The sequence below is a fragment of the Austrofundulus limnaeus genome, unplaced genomic scaffold (assembly GCF_001266775.1).
Source record: "Austrofundulus limnaeus strain Quisiro unplaced genomic scaffold, Austrofundulus_limnaeus-1.0 Scaffold397, whole genome shotgun sequence".
NCBI lineage: Eukaryota > Metazoa > Chordata > Actinopteri > Cyprinodontiformes > Rivulidae > Austrofundulus > Austrofundulus limnaeus.
This window is the reverse complement of record NW_013952799.1, coordinates 320,046-334,061: the sequence shown is the minus strand read 5'-3', so window position 1 is coordinate 334,061 and position 14,016 is coordinate 320,046. Positions and strand designations below refer to the sequence as shown.

Here is a 14,016-nt window from a genome sequence, read left to right as displayed (position 1 = left end):
GCACTCAGGACCTCACAGAGTCATCTGTCACTTTGGTTTGGACCCAACCTTTTGTTCAGTATGAAACCTACTACATCACCTTTACCAGCCAGGTATGTTGATACAACACTGTGGTTCARGTTTTTTTTCTACTTTTATATCTGTAAAAAGTTCTTGTTTGTTGCCCCAAAGCTTGCAAAATGTCCAGACACACTCAGGGAGGTCCAAACAAACATTCTTCTTATTTCAGAACAGATGTTGAGCTTTGCTTATAAGAAACATGTTTATAAACCATGAAGTGTGTAAAATGTTGCTCACTTGTCGCACATTAGCAATACAAATTCTTTAAGATTTTTCGAATTATTTCTTAATGACATCTTAGTATAGGCTCATAGAGTAAAAATCTGACATTGTTATTAATATTATGTATAAAAAGTGAAGGAATAGCTGAACCACTACACGAGGAAGTCTTGTTTTACTCTGCTGTTGCTCCATCATTGTACTGTTTAAGCCAGGAAAAGAACCTGTCTTATTCCTGCAGGAGAAACTCAACAATCAGATGGCCCATACCAGAAACTAACACTTCATTTTTCTTCTGTAAAACACATGCTGCATTTCCTGACTGATTATTTTTAAAACCAGATTTCAAGACATTCCCTCGCAGGAGCCTTGTAAGACTCAGCGTGTAGATATGATGTCAGTGATAGAGTTGGCAAACCAGCATCAAACCATCTGTTGCTGGAGCTAATATCAACCAAGTTTTTGTCTGGTTTTCTTGTTCTAAATATCTGTGACCTGCAAGCTATTGCATAGGCCTTTAAAATATTTTCAGTAAACATATTATTGCTAGCCTGGTTAAAACCAGACCCTTGTCCTTTGCTTTGCTTCGTACGAGGGTCTGGACTCTCAACACAAGCCTTATCAACACGGACTGGCTTCATTCACTTCTTCAACWGCCGTTGCTAAACTAACTAGCAGACACTGCACAGAAAATCGACGTTCAAAATTCCGCCTTCTGTTAGCTGACTGGCCCAGGTAAAATAAACTACAAGCAGACAGTGTGCAGAAAATCGACATTCTGTTCTCTGATTGGCCCGAATAAAATGCTCCTGAAGAAATCCTTGTCCATGGAAGAAATCCCAGACTGAGCAGTGAAGGGAATTGAGAGGAACTGCGTAGGAAGGCAAGGGCCAGGCTATATTACTGCAGAGGACTGTGCAAAAAAAATTGTAACTCTGGGGAAAATAAGTTACCATTAGAAGCGATTTTCCCCRTATAACAAAAAAMTGTATTCATACTAGATGATAATCTTTCAATGATGAAAATAACCAGAAGGTTGTTGGTCTTGTATAAAAAGCACAGTCATTTCCTGTGATGGAGCAGAATGGTCCACAATGCTGTAATGCATGCATTCTAAATAACAATGAGAAGATTTCACAGATGGATAGATGGATGGACAGTTGGACGAATGGATGGATGGATGAATCAATTGAATTTGAAGATGCATGTCCTCCTGCATCCTTTAGGGGGTGATGCAGCCTTCCACGCCCCTTCTGTTTGGTCAAAATGCTCTCATTAGTGAACATCCGTTTGATGACCATTAACAAATAAATAAGGACTTCAGAGGCAAGAACCATTTCATCACTATCTGGTTGGTTTTGCACAATAAATTCCAGATTTGTAGTTGAAAACTTAACTCGGTGGTTAGGGAAAGCTCATGATCAGGTCTATAATGCATTGTTGCTACTGGAGAGGGTGAAAACCTTGAACCATCTGCTTCAGAAGTTATAGAGTCTGATTTGATGTTATCATTACAAACATCACGGTGGTCTTTCTGTCCTAATTTCTGTGTATAAAATGCTCAGTTTAACTGCAGTTGTCTGCTTTGAAGTCTTCTCCATACACCAATTAAACATTGAACTTTTATCACCAATTCCACCATCCCGAACATGGTGATACAGATGTTCATCAGGGCATTCTGCTCACCAACATGTGCGATCAATTTAACGCAGAGGACGTTAAACAACTGGAAAGTTACTAAGTGCCTTGGTATTTGTGAGTCGTGTGGAGGAGAGACGCTGAGACAGAAAAAGGCAGCCGAACAAAGAAAAGCCTCTCTAACCTCACTTTGTAAATCGTTGAATCGTTAAAACCGTCACTGAGATGAAAAAGCTTGCTGCTTTAGATTACTGCTCACACTCTGGACAGTTTACCATGTCGCTGCACATGTTTAACGTTTTCTTATATGTCCCCCTCACACATACACTGTCACTAYGATCAGTTCAGACTGTAATTATTTTAAACAGGCCATCAATCTCTCCAGTGACTTCATTTAGAGACACCCTGAAGACCATGAAAGAGTCTTTATAAGGACAGACATGGGAAACAAAACGATCAAGGATGGATGGATGGATAGATGGATGGATGAAAGACGGATGGATGGATGAATGGATGGATGGGTAGAAAGATGGATGGATGGATGGATGGAAGAACAGATGGATGGATGGATGGATGGATGGATGGATGGAAGAACAGATGGATGGATGGATGGCTGGATGGATGGAAGAACAGATGGATGGATGGATGGATGGATGGATGGATGGATGGATGGATGGATGGATGGAAGAACAGATGGTTGGATGGAAGAACAGATGGATGGATGGATGGATGGATGGATGGATGGAAGTATGGATGGATGGATGGATGGATGGATGGATGGATGGATGGACGGAAGTATGGATGGATGATGGACGGATGGATCTTGTAAAAATATCTTGTTGCTTCTATAATATTTTTAAACTCTTAAAAACAGAATTCTCTTTGTTTCTTTGTTTAACCTAAAATATGACAGAAAACAAGACAGCAAACGATCCCATCAGAGCTGAGATTTAATACAGATCCCAGTCAAAAGCTGTAAGCAACGTGAACTCTTCCAGGGAAAAAGGATGCAGATGTGTGATGCTTGTTGTTATGGGGAAAAGTAAACAGCGTCAAAAACATGGCGGCTGCCAGAGGGATGACATCACCACTGAGGCACAGCTGTGACACAAGAGGACAGACAGACAGTAAGGGAAAGAGACAACATACTTTATCCGTTGTTTACAGATAAACATCAAGATGTCAACAGCAGCAGCTGACGTGAGAGCAGATTATCAGCAGGAAAAGATGAATGATCTGATAAAACAACAAACGGATTATCGCCAAAATGGATTTGGATAATTTCCTCAGCAAAAAAATTAAACCAAAAACAAACAATATTCTGAGGATAAAGACAGAAAGTTTGCCAGAAAACAGCATCATATTAAAAATATATTTAACATTATACACAAATAAAAACTTTACTGAATAGTTCATTTAGAAAAAATAATTAGACTTTAACAATTTTACTTTGCAGGATTTTTGATGTATTTGACAAGTAAAACAACATTATTGTTCAAAAGAGTTTGTGGAATTCAATAACTTTAATTTTTCTGCTTATTGTTTTGCAAAAATGCTTAAAATACTATTATTGTTTTGACCTTTTTTTTCAATGTAATGACACATTATTTACTGACATGGGAAAATATAATTCAGATTTTATTTCTTACTTTATAAGTTGTTGATTATTTATTGACTCTTTTTCATGACTTTACAATGAGAACCTTTATGCAGTGATACAACTATTTCCTGAAAATTTGCTATTTTTGGACAGAAACTTTAGGTTTTTTTTTTCTTCCTCAGTGATTTAACACTCRAAGGTGCAACAACACTGAACTACCGACCTTTAAATTCTCTTTTTTTTGTGCGACCTCCGCCTCCTCTCTCCATCGTTTTCTCATTATGTTCCTCTGAGTTCGTGAGCTGTGGGGGCAGTAGATTTAGGATGTTTGGATTTTGTWCAAGAGGATTTTATTTCCTGTCAAGATGCTGGATTTTATTAAGTGAATTTATTATACTGTAAGCTCAGTTGTCTTTTGGTTGTTTTGTGACAAAAAAATAAATAAAAATATTGCAGAAGTTTCCAGAAACCAAACATTTAAAAAGAATAAATTGTGCGATTTTGAGTTGATCTGAAATGACTTGAAGAAAACACATTGTGTTGCCTTTATTTTACCCCATAGCTTCGTAACAGTTGGCAAATCATCCTGAAGTGGCTTCAGAATAATCATGAACTGAGAGCAAAAATAAATCTAAATGTGCTGTGGTACAAGATGAGTCCTGTCTATAGATAAYTGTGTGCAATTGAATATAATTGCTTTATTAAAGGTGACTCCTTTACGTCAGTGGAAATGTTAAATTGGGGACAAGTATGAGTTCAGTTCTGCAGGGTAAATGGTGGTTTCACAATGAAAATTACAATAATGGGCATTGCACTGTTTGCAGAAACAATCAAAACCCATAACTCAAACTCAAAGAAATTCTGTCTTTAGGACATCAGAAATATGTTTTCCAGAGTTCCTCGGYGGCCCGGTCAACACTTACCCTCCACATGGACACGCCACAGAGCCCGGTTCTGTTTTAAAATGTGTCATGAATTAATCAGAAGCCTCAATTTAAATTACGTCATCCTGAAATGAATGCAAATGAGTGAATTGTGGAAACGAATGAATGCATTTTAACACAAGGCCACAGATCCGGGCAACCAACATGGTGACCAACATAACAACTGTGATGCATTGATGGCACAACCTGGCATCCATTCATTAGCCACATGCTCCTAGCTTAGCAACTGCTGAACAAGATGCACTTGATTCATGGAGTGTTTTGCTGTGGATTCAGGAATAGAATTTGCTTTAAAAAGAATCAATTTAGAGAACAGAATTATTAGATTCTAACTTAAATAATGGAAATGAGCATCGTCATCAGTCTCAACAGATCCGATCTTTCCTCATCAGTGCAGCTTGACTTATTGTAAGGAGATGTTTATAACTTCCTATTATACATAACAATCTTCCCAGCCTCGGGTCAAGAAGTAAAGCCGATTACATTGTGATAATTTGGTTGTTTTAATTTGTTGCTAAGACTTCAAGTCAGCAAACAAGCAAGTTTATGGATTTAATTATTATTTTTTGCTGTTTGTTGCTGCTGGAAAACTGCCCTCCACTGGTCACTGTGCATGACTGTAATGCTGAATGTTCCAGCACTGATCAATCAGATGAAGGGCCGATGGAAAGATTGGCACAAATAACAAACAATTCAAACTATAAAAGCACAGATACTCATTAATCAAACCAAAATCTTAGGTTTAATCATATGAGCAGCTGATTGCATGTATATGGGTTCTCATTGTTAGAGCTGCAACTGTAAAAATAAATATGAAACTGATTACAGCCATGTTACAGTTGCGGGCATCCCCCCCCCCCCCCCCCCGTCTCTCTCCACAGAAGGAGGAAGATCAACAGATAACCTCACAAGTGAACGGAAGCCTGACCACCTTCACCCAGACGGGCCTGGCAGCCAGTCAGGAGTACATTGTCACGATCGTCGGGGAGTTCGAAGGCAGGAGGGGCGCTGAGAGCAAAACTGAATTTACGACTCGTAAGATTTTAACAGATTTGGGTTTGTTAAAGAGCACATTCACTCAGAATTCCTCTGTTAAATTAAACACTTGAATAATTAGACATATTCAAAATAAACAGCCTTGAGCATTGGAGTGAAAAGCTGTTTCAGTTTTATAAAATTAAAAGAATTTCATGAATAGACACATTGAAAACAGACATCTGCGTCGACTGTGACTGAAACTGAAATCTAACATAAAACACGGCTGACAGTAATATTTACAAATGTAAATGCCCTCACTGAATAAAACGGATGGAAAATGGACTTCTGACTAACTTGTTGGCACGTTTGATTTGCTCAAGTTGCAAATTTCGCTGTGAGAGCTTAAATATTTCCTACTTGCTGCTCTAACTGTGAACGATGTAATCTATCGGTAAATTCAGGGAAGCTGTCCAAAAGTCATGAGGAAATTTTAGGCTGCAGGAGAGTAGCGGTGTTTTTAGAAAAGAAGCAGTAATGGACTGACCCAAGAAACTGAAAAACTCGAGGACCTTTTCTGTCTGTGTTCCCACATATAATTGCATTTAAAGTTTTATTTTACTCTAAATCTTTTTTTTTTTTCATTTGCACCCTTGTTATCGTCAGTCATTTCTGGTCCAACCAACCTCCAAGTCGTCAAGACAACCTCCACATCTGCAGTTGTTCAGTGGGAGTCATCGCAGGAAGAGGTTGACAGGTACCGTCTGACCGTCTTACCCAGTGATGGGGCAGGGACGAGTCGAGAAATGAGCATACCAGCTGGCCAAACCTCTGCCCATATTGGACAGCTGGAGGCAGGACGTTTGTACGACGTCTTACTGGTGGCGGAGAGGGGACTGGTCCAAAGCCAACCAGTGAGGACCCAGGTCGTTCCTGGTGAGTAGTTTAACTTTAAAGACCTTGAGAGTCGTGGTCATGAGGTCAAGAAACAAATGGTAAATTGTTACTTATTGCTAATTTCCAGGTTTGTTTCTAGAATTAAGTGAGGACAGCTGTGGTGAACCTGTATATGTCCAAACACGTCATTATTCTCTGCATCACATCATATAAAACACATTAGAGTGAAGTCTGTTAAATGACATCTGCTGCTGAGTTCAGTTGTATTTCCGTCTCACCAGAACTGAGTCTCTAAAGGCAAAACATTAACTATATATCAATTATCTCCTTCCAGGTTTTATATGGACACTGTCTTCTTTATTACTGAAGATTGTTTTGAAAATATAACTTTATTCTTTCCTTTTGGAAGGATTTACGCAATTAGCTTGTTTTCCTCATTTATTAAAAATGACATATTTTGTAATTAGTATCTCAATGCATAATGACATCAATATAACCCAAATGCTCCTTTTACATCTTTAGGCAATACTTCATCAAGCATAACCGCAAAGATTGTGGCCATACAGGTCACACAAGCAACAGGACATGATGTTGGCAGCAAGGACCAAGAGTTGAATCCAACACCTGCATTGCAAGTAGTCGACCAGCAGGTCGGGAGAAACCATGATGTTGATGATTCCTCAGCCAGCATTAGTGCCAAAACCAAACCTCTGGTTGGCAAAATGGTGGCAAGAAATGGTACCAGACCCAGAGTTGTGGGAAGGCCTTCATTGTCAAAGCCAAAGGTTCCCCTTTTTCGTTCCAATGCAACCAGAACTACGCCTGGAGGAAGATTAGTCCTTGGCTCTGTGCTTAAACCCTCAACGGTGGCAGATAAAAAAGAAGTGATTGAAATAAAAAACACTCAACCAGATGGCCTCCCAACATGGGACTCTGGGAAAGACCAGAGGGAAGAGACATCAAGCTCTGAAAAAGGTGATGACATAAGCCCAACTGTGATGCCTGGGGGTGAATCTGAAACAAACAGACAAAGAAGCTCAGAGGAACCAACGTCTGCTATTGGCTCAAAAAGGCWACCAGATGTTGGCATTGCTCCACCTGGAAATGACACTGATTTAGTGTCTTTGAACACAACTGGGACTATTCAAAGCCAAGAGAAAAAATGTTTGAATAAAATTAAAGTAACACATTTCAGATTACCCCTAAAGGACAGAGGCAACAAGTACAGAGGAAATGGGACAAGGTTACAAGGAAACACATTAAGGTCAGATCCAAATGGAACACCCCATCATGGAGAGACAGATCTAGACTACACACCAGATCATTTGCATAAACTCATAATGGATACTTATGAAAATTTAAACATGACAAAGATTTCTGTCCACATGTTCAAACCTTTGAACCTCTCARCTGATGCAGATGCTGTGAGGATGCAGATTTTAAGGGGATTGGAGCCATTGACTGGATCAACCTCAGAGTCATCGTCACATGAGGCTGTAGAACCATCATTTTTACGAAAACATTTGATCTCATCCTCATCGTTGCCTCCACCTTCCTCATTACCACCATCATCACAGTCACTGTTATCTCCATCCTCCTCCTCCTCCAACTCAAATGAATTCGATTCACATGGGAGTAATGAACTTATTTCTTCCACTAATTCACCATTGCCTGAGGATAGCAAATTATCACACTCRGATAAAAGTGAAACATCCCTTTTCCATAAAACCCCGTTGAAACGTGGATCCATTCGTCGCGCATACCCAAACTTTGAATTACTTCGAAACAGAACTCATCAAAATCTAAGTGTTCCTCATCACCCTTCTTCTGATTTGAGCCATACTCTAAAACAAGAGACAGAAGTTATTTTACCTGGGAAGGACATGAACAGTGATAAAGATGCAAAACCTACAACTGCATCCTCTTTGGTTAAACAGGGTCAAAAAAGGATACTGAGAGGGAAAATTCCTGTTCGTCATCCTTCTCTAAAGGGGAGTTTTCCACGTCAGCCCTTTCCAAATGGTCAAAATCAATCTCGTTTTAATCTGCGGTATTCTCCTCAGCCCTCCCAATTTTCAAATCCTGAAATGGATACAAAGAAAGAGAAGGCATTTCCCACCGAACTGCCATCTTCATCATCTTCTGTTTCTGATATCTTGACAAGTGAGGGAAATAAAAATGTGGGAACAAAACCCTCCACAACAAACTCATCTAATGAGTTAGATCAGACCACAAGAAGAAGGGGTGTGCCTTTCTTTCGTCGTCCATTTGTTCGCCAATCACAGCTAAATGGTGAATCTTTCCAAAACAAAACATTTACAAACTTGAGACAACGTCAATATCCATACAGAGGTTCTATGCGCAAGTTTTTACCAATTAAAAAGCAAAATGTTGGCAATTTTACTGCTGGAGGTCAAACAACCCCACTGAGAAAAGACAATACTCCTGAAAATCTTGAAACTCAATCTCCATACCAGAACGTTGGCAGGTCTTCCCACAGTTCCCCGACTAATACGTCCAGAGAACAAGAAAACAACCAGTTAGGTCAAATGGCCCTTACAAATGTCCACAAAACTACTGCTAGCAAAGAAAAGAAAGAGTTAGAAAAGGGTGATAATGCTTTGATTGAAGTGAAAGCAACCACAGGTTTTACAAGCCATGAAGAAAGATTATATCCTGGCAGAAATATCAGTGCTGCAAATCGTGATAGCCCATCCATTAAAAACAACTTCAGACCATCAAGACCAGTCAAAGTTCCACGAAGACAACCTCCACCAGGGTCTTTAATGGCAAAGCGTCCCAGCAATCACAGTATCAGCGAGAGTCAAAATAAAGAGCACCTAAAAACAAATCATAATGGGAAAAGCATATTTGATACTGAAACTGAAGAGATAAAGGGCACTGAATCTGATGTTTCTTCCTCTGGAGCCATGAGGGAACCTCTGGACTTTGTCGGAGTGACTAACCAAACGTCTCATGGTTACACACTGATTTGGGAATCACCAGAAGGAAAATATGATAACTTTCTTTTAAGCAGAACAGAAGTTAGACAAGAGGGAGAGCCACAACAGAAGGAAGGTACACAAAAAGAAGATGAATATGAAAATATCAAACAGTCCATATCAGATAAAGGAGGCAATGAAGTCAACAGAGTATCAGAAGGTTTGGTTCCTCAAGTCCCAAGTACACAAGATGGCACAGTTGCCAAATCAACGGGCAGTGGTAAAACCTTCCAAAAAGTGCTTCCTGGTTCAGCTCGCTCCCTCCAGTTTGAACATCTGCCTCCACAGACGGAGTATACATTGACTTTACTTGGAAGGGGTCCTAGCCTTCTATCCAGACTGCACAAGCTTGTCATCAGTACAGGTACACGCCATGGTGACTGTAGTACAACACGTGCTGTCAAACGTCAATGTCAGTATTGTCAAGTCTTGCTCTGAAGACTTGTTTCTTTTCTCCATCAGTTTCAGTCTGTTCAGAGTTTTGCTCACTTTCCAAAAAGCTGATAAAGTCACATGTTCAGTTGTGAACTAATCACTTGTCTTGAGTACCACTGAACACACTTTGTCTTTTTCCCATCAAACACGTCTCGCTCAAATGTTGTACTCTTGAAAGCTGTAAACCTGAAATTTACACTTTTAAATTTGTCAATTATTGTCTTTGTTGCTTGGACATATGTTAACTGTTACCTATTTTCCCTTTGAGAAAGTTCCGTTTTGTGTTGTATTTGTGCATTCATTCTTTTGCTTCCATGAATATGTGAAATACTCATATTCATGATTTACTTCATAATAACAAAAAAAAGCCTCCCAATTATAAAATCACTCAAGTATTTGATGTAAAAACTCAAATATGTGTTTGCACATGTGGAAGATGTTCATTTGGCCGTTTATTATTTTTCCTTTTTTGACATGGTAAAGATGAGCAATGATAAAAATCTTCACCATACTGATCATACAGAATATTGAAAAAGTGGATTCTTTTAATGCCATTTGTTAATTAGCCACATATTTTTAACAATTTATTTCAAAATGAAAGCATTTTAATTGCAAACAGAAAAAGACCAAGCATTCAGCCATGAGGAACTCCACTAAATAAAGTCACATTGCATAGATATCTAAATTATTTTATACTACATAGTTCTGTTTTGATTTATTTGAACCAAAACTCATTCTTCCAGTTCTTATAATTGTGGTAATCTAATATCTGACTGTTTTTATGTTTATTCACCATTTCTAATCTTAAAAAATGTCTCTTAAGTCATTATCATTTATTCCAGACATGCTTTTATTTTCAGGTTTGACTTGGGCTGCTAACTACTGTGTTAAAATGTTGTCAATCTCTCATTTGCCGGTGTCCAGGATTCATCATGTGCATTTAACTGTTACTTTCTGTGTGTATATATTTTGTATACTGTATATATGTTTGCACTGTACATATATACACAAACTCTTTGGGGCACTACAATTAATGTGTGAATGAATAAATAACAATGAACGTTTTATTTTTTTCAGTGACCATTTTTGGTCTTATTTACATAAATTTTTCTTTGTTTTTTATATTTAGTAGCATTTTTTAATTATATACTCAGTTGATCTTTTCATTTTGTATGTTTTTACAGCATTACTTCTTTTTTGTTGTTTTAATTTACCTCTTCATTTGAAATTTTACCCTCCAGGCCCAGAACCCCCATCTAACATTGTCTTCAGTAGGGTGACAGAAAACTCTCTGACAGTGTCGTGGACCAAACCAAAGAGCCCCGTTAGTGGTTTTAAAGTCACATACACCCATTCAGATAACGGTAAGGTTTTTAAATTTATTTTGTCATAATGAAGAATCTTTGTGAGCTTGCAATAAAGTGTGCCAATAATGAAAATCAAAGCTAAAATCAAGCGATTACATTCATAGTTGTAAATAATATGACTTTTGGGCCCTAATGCAGATGAGCCGGTATCGGTGTCAGTGGATTCTGAGGACTCCACCCTGAACTTGTCTCAGCTTTCCCCTGGATCATCTTATGAGGTCACAGTCCTCTCCACCCTCGGACTGGACGAGAGTGATCCAATCACAGACTTTGTCATGACTCGTGAGTTTAACTCATCAGGTGTTGAACAACGGGAATAAAATGAATGTTTTACACAAAGTTTATTTCAAATTAAATGATTTTTTTTAAATTCTAAACACATTTCTGTCCCTCTCAGTCCCTGACCCTCCCACAGACTTGCAAGCCACGAATGTCACTGACACCACAGCGTTGTTATTATGGCGCCCTGCGCTGGCTGCTGTTGATAAGTACGCCATCATCTATGGCTCAGGGACAGGTACGCACTAACGATGTCCAGTTGTTTTTAAACCGCCGTCCTGCAGAGCGTTGATGTTCTTTGTCTCTGCAGGCTCAGAGCTGAGGATCACCGTTTCTGGGAACGCAGCTGAGCAGCAGCTAACCGGTCTGGAGGCATCCACCACCTACAACGTCACCATCACAAGCCAGCTGGGCAGCCAGGAGAGCTCACCTGCCTCCACCAGCTTCATCACTGCCGGCAGTCAGCAAACATCATGTTGAAGTCTCTCATGAAATAATTTAATAGTGATTTGTCACACCTATGAATTTTTACATTTCACTACAGGATTTGTGGGGGATTCTGATGAAGCGAGCAACCTCCAAGCCAAAAATGTGACCCCTCGCACTGCTCTTGTATCATGGAGGCCACCGTTAAAAACTGGGGATGGATACTTGTTGATCTATCAGGCCGAAGGTGAAAAATCAAAGGTGAGAAAAAATATTATCCAGCTGCTGGTTCACTTTACTTCTATTTGCCTGTTGATACTAAATGTTGTGTGACAGGAAATCCTTGTTGGGCCCAGTGAAACCCAGTACAAGCTGACCAGACTCCATCCTGGCTCCCTGTATAACGTGAAGCTCCGAACACTGAGAGGAGTGCATCCGACAGGCAACACTTTCACCACATTCACCACTGGTACTTTTATTTTTAAGCATGTTTATTAGATAATTAAAAGTTAATTACATTATCTTCAGTCGTTTTTCTTCCTCCTCAGGAAATCTGCGGTTCCCCTTCCCCACTGACTGCTCTCAGGAGCTGCTGAACGGCATCCGGACTTCAGAAGAGGTGGAGGTCTTCCCTCAAGGGAAGCTGGGGAAGTCGATGATGGTTTACTGCGACATGGAGACGGATGGCGGCGGCTGGACGGTACTTCTGAGTAACATGTTGTGTGTCTGGAGGCTCAGGCGACAATAATGAATGCATTTGAATTTCTAAAAACAAAATATGATTCGTTTTATTCAGGTTCTAGTGAGAACTTAAGTTGGCTGCATTAGAGTTTCTTTCTGTCACACTTTTTTTCCCCCATTGCTGCATCATGGTTTGCAACTGTGCCACAATAAAGTCTATTTCCAGTTTTTCGGTCCAGTTTTACAGCTGCCTTTTCCTACAGCTCAGAAACTAAAATGCTCCTGAGGTGTTTAAGTTTTTGAGTGTGTTTGTGTCCCACAGGTCTTCCAGAGGAGGAAGGACGGCTCGGTGGATTTCTACCGAGGCTAYGCCGATTATGTTAAAGGATTTGGAAATCTGAGTGGAGAGTTCTGGCTCGGTGAGCAGTAAAGGAAACTCTATCAAACTAAAATCAGAGTATAGAAGAAGTCAAATACGTTGGGTTAGATACCTTAAGAATAGCTCACTGACACAAACTGCTGTTTCAAATATTCATTGATTATAGACAGTAACCAAACCAAAAAAAAAATGTCTGTTTCTAATATTCTATTAAGTTCGTTAATGTTTTTTCCTATTTGTTTGTATAAAAGACCTTTAAAATGAATATTAATCCTATATGTACTTTAGTACTAACTGAAGCTACCATATTTATAAATATAATCCCATTCTTAAAGTGTGTGTGGGGGGTAACTAAAATATTCCACCTCCCTCTTGATGTGTGTTGCATATGTGAAACATATAAACAGTTATTTACTTACCGGAGTCATAAGAGGAAAAACTTTTTTCTTTTTATTTTTAACCGCAGCGATGTAACAAAGACTTGGAGTTTAGCTGCACGTTCTGATAAATCCATCTTTCTAATTTCTTTCTGCTCTGGTCTGGGAGCGGATTGTTTATTCAGTGACACACACTGCTGCTGCACGTCCTCCACAGCTCTGCAGCAAAACACGCCCACACACGTGTCTCCCTAAATAATGTTTCACCACCAGAGGGCGCACTGCAAAGGTTGAGAAATCCTGAAGTCTGTCAGAAATGAGTGGTGGCTCATAATGTGATTAGATTTTTATGCTTTAAAGTGTATTCCCCCCCGTGGAAAGATAACTCCGCCCCAAGGCGAAATTTGAAAAATGCATCAAAGTGGGTAGGGTAGGGTGGGGTGGGTAGGGGAAGGGGGGGGTTACAGAGCGGAGGTGTGGCCAGGACGAGAGAAAGTGACAGGCAGCTAGCATTAGCATAATTGATGCTACATGGAGATTGACCACAGTATCGCAGATAGTTACATCTCTGAACGTCTGAGGTGGAGGATTTTCACCCCACATCAGCTGCGGACATGAAAGCTCCTGCTGCGAAGCAGGAGGGAAGGAGAGAGGGAAAAGTAACTTATTTCTAGCGGCAGAACAGGTTGGAAGATGGCTGTTTGATGTTATTTATTGTTTTATAAATCATCTTACAG

General features: G+C 39.6%; 1 protein-coding gene across 1 annotated transcript in view; it reads left to right on the top strand.

The window, feature by feature from the left end:
• The window catches only part of LOC106528705 (tenascin-X), a gene marked incomplete in the record, with an annotated part of 32,547 nt that overhangs the window by 16,215 nt on the left and 2,316 nt on the right, over positions 1-14,016 (top strand). Inside the window, 11 exon segments of the mRNA XM_014023945.1 lie at positions 1-92; positions 5,343-5,496; positions 6,103-6,372; positions 11,012-11,134; positions 11,276-11,419; positions 11,535-11,654; positions 11,727-11,876; positions 11,961-12,103; positions 12,179-12,311; positions 12,391-12,542; positions 12,846-12,942. Coding sequence (XP_013879399.1) covers positions 1-92; positions 5,343-5,496; positions 6,103-6,372; positions 11,012-11,134; positions 11,276-11,419; positions 11,535-11,654; positions 11,727-11,876; positions 11,961-12,103; positions 12,179-12,311; positions 12,391-12,542; positions 12,846-12,942 — 1,578 coding nt within the window.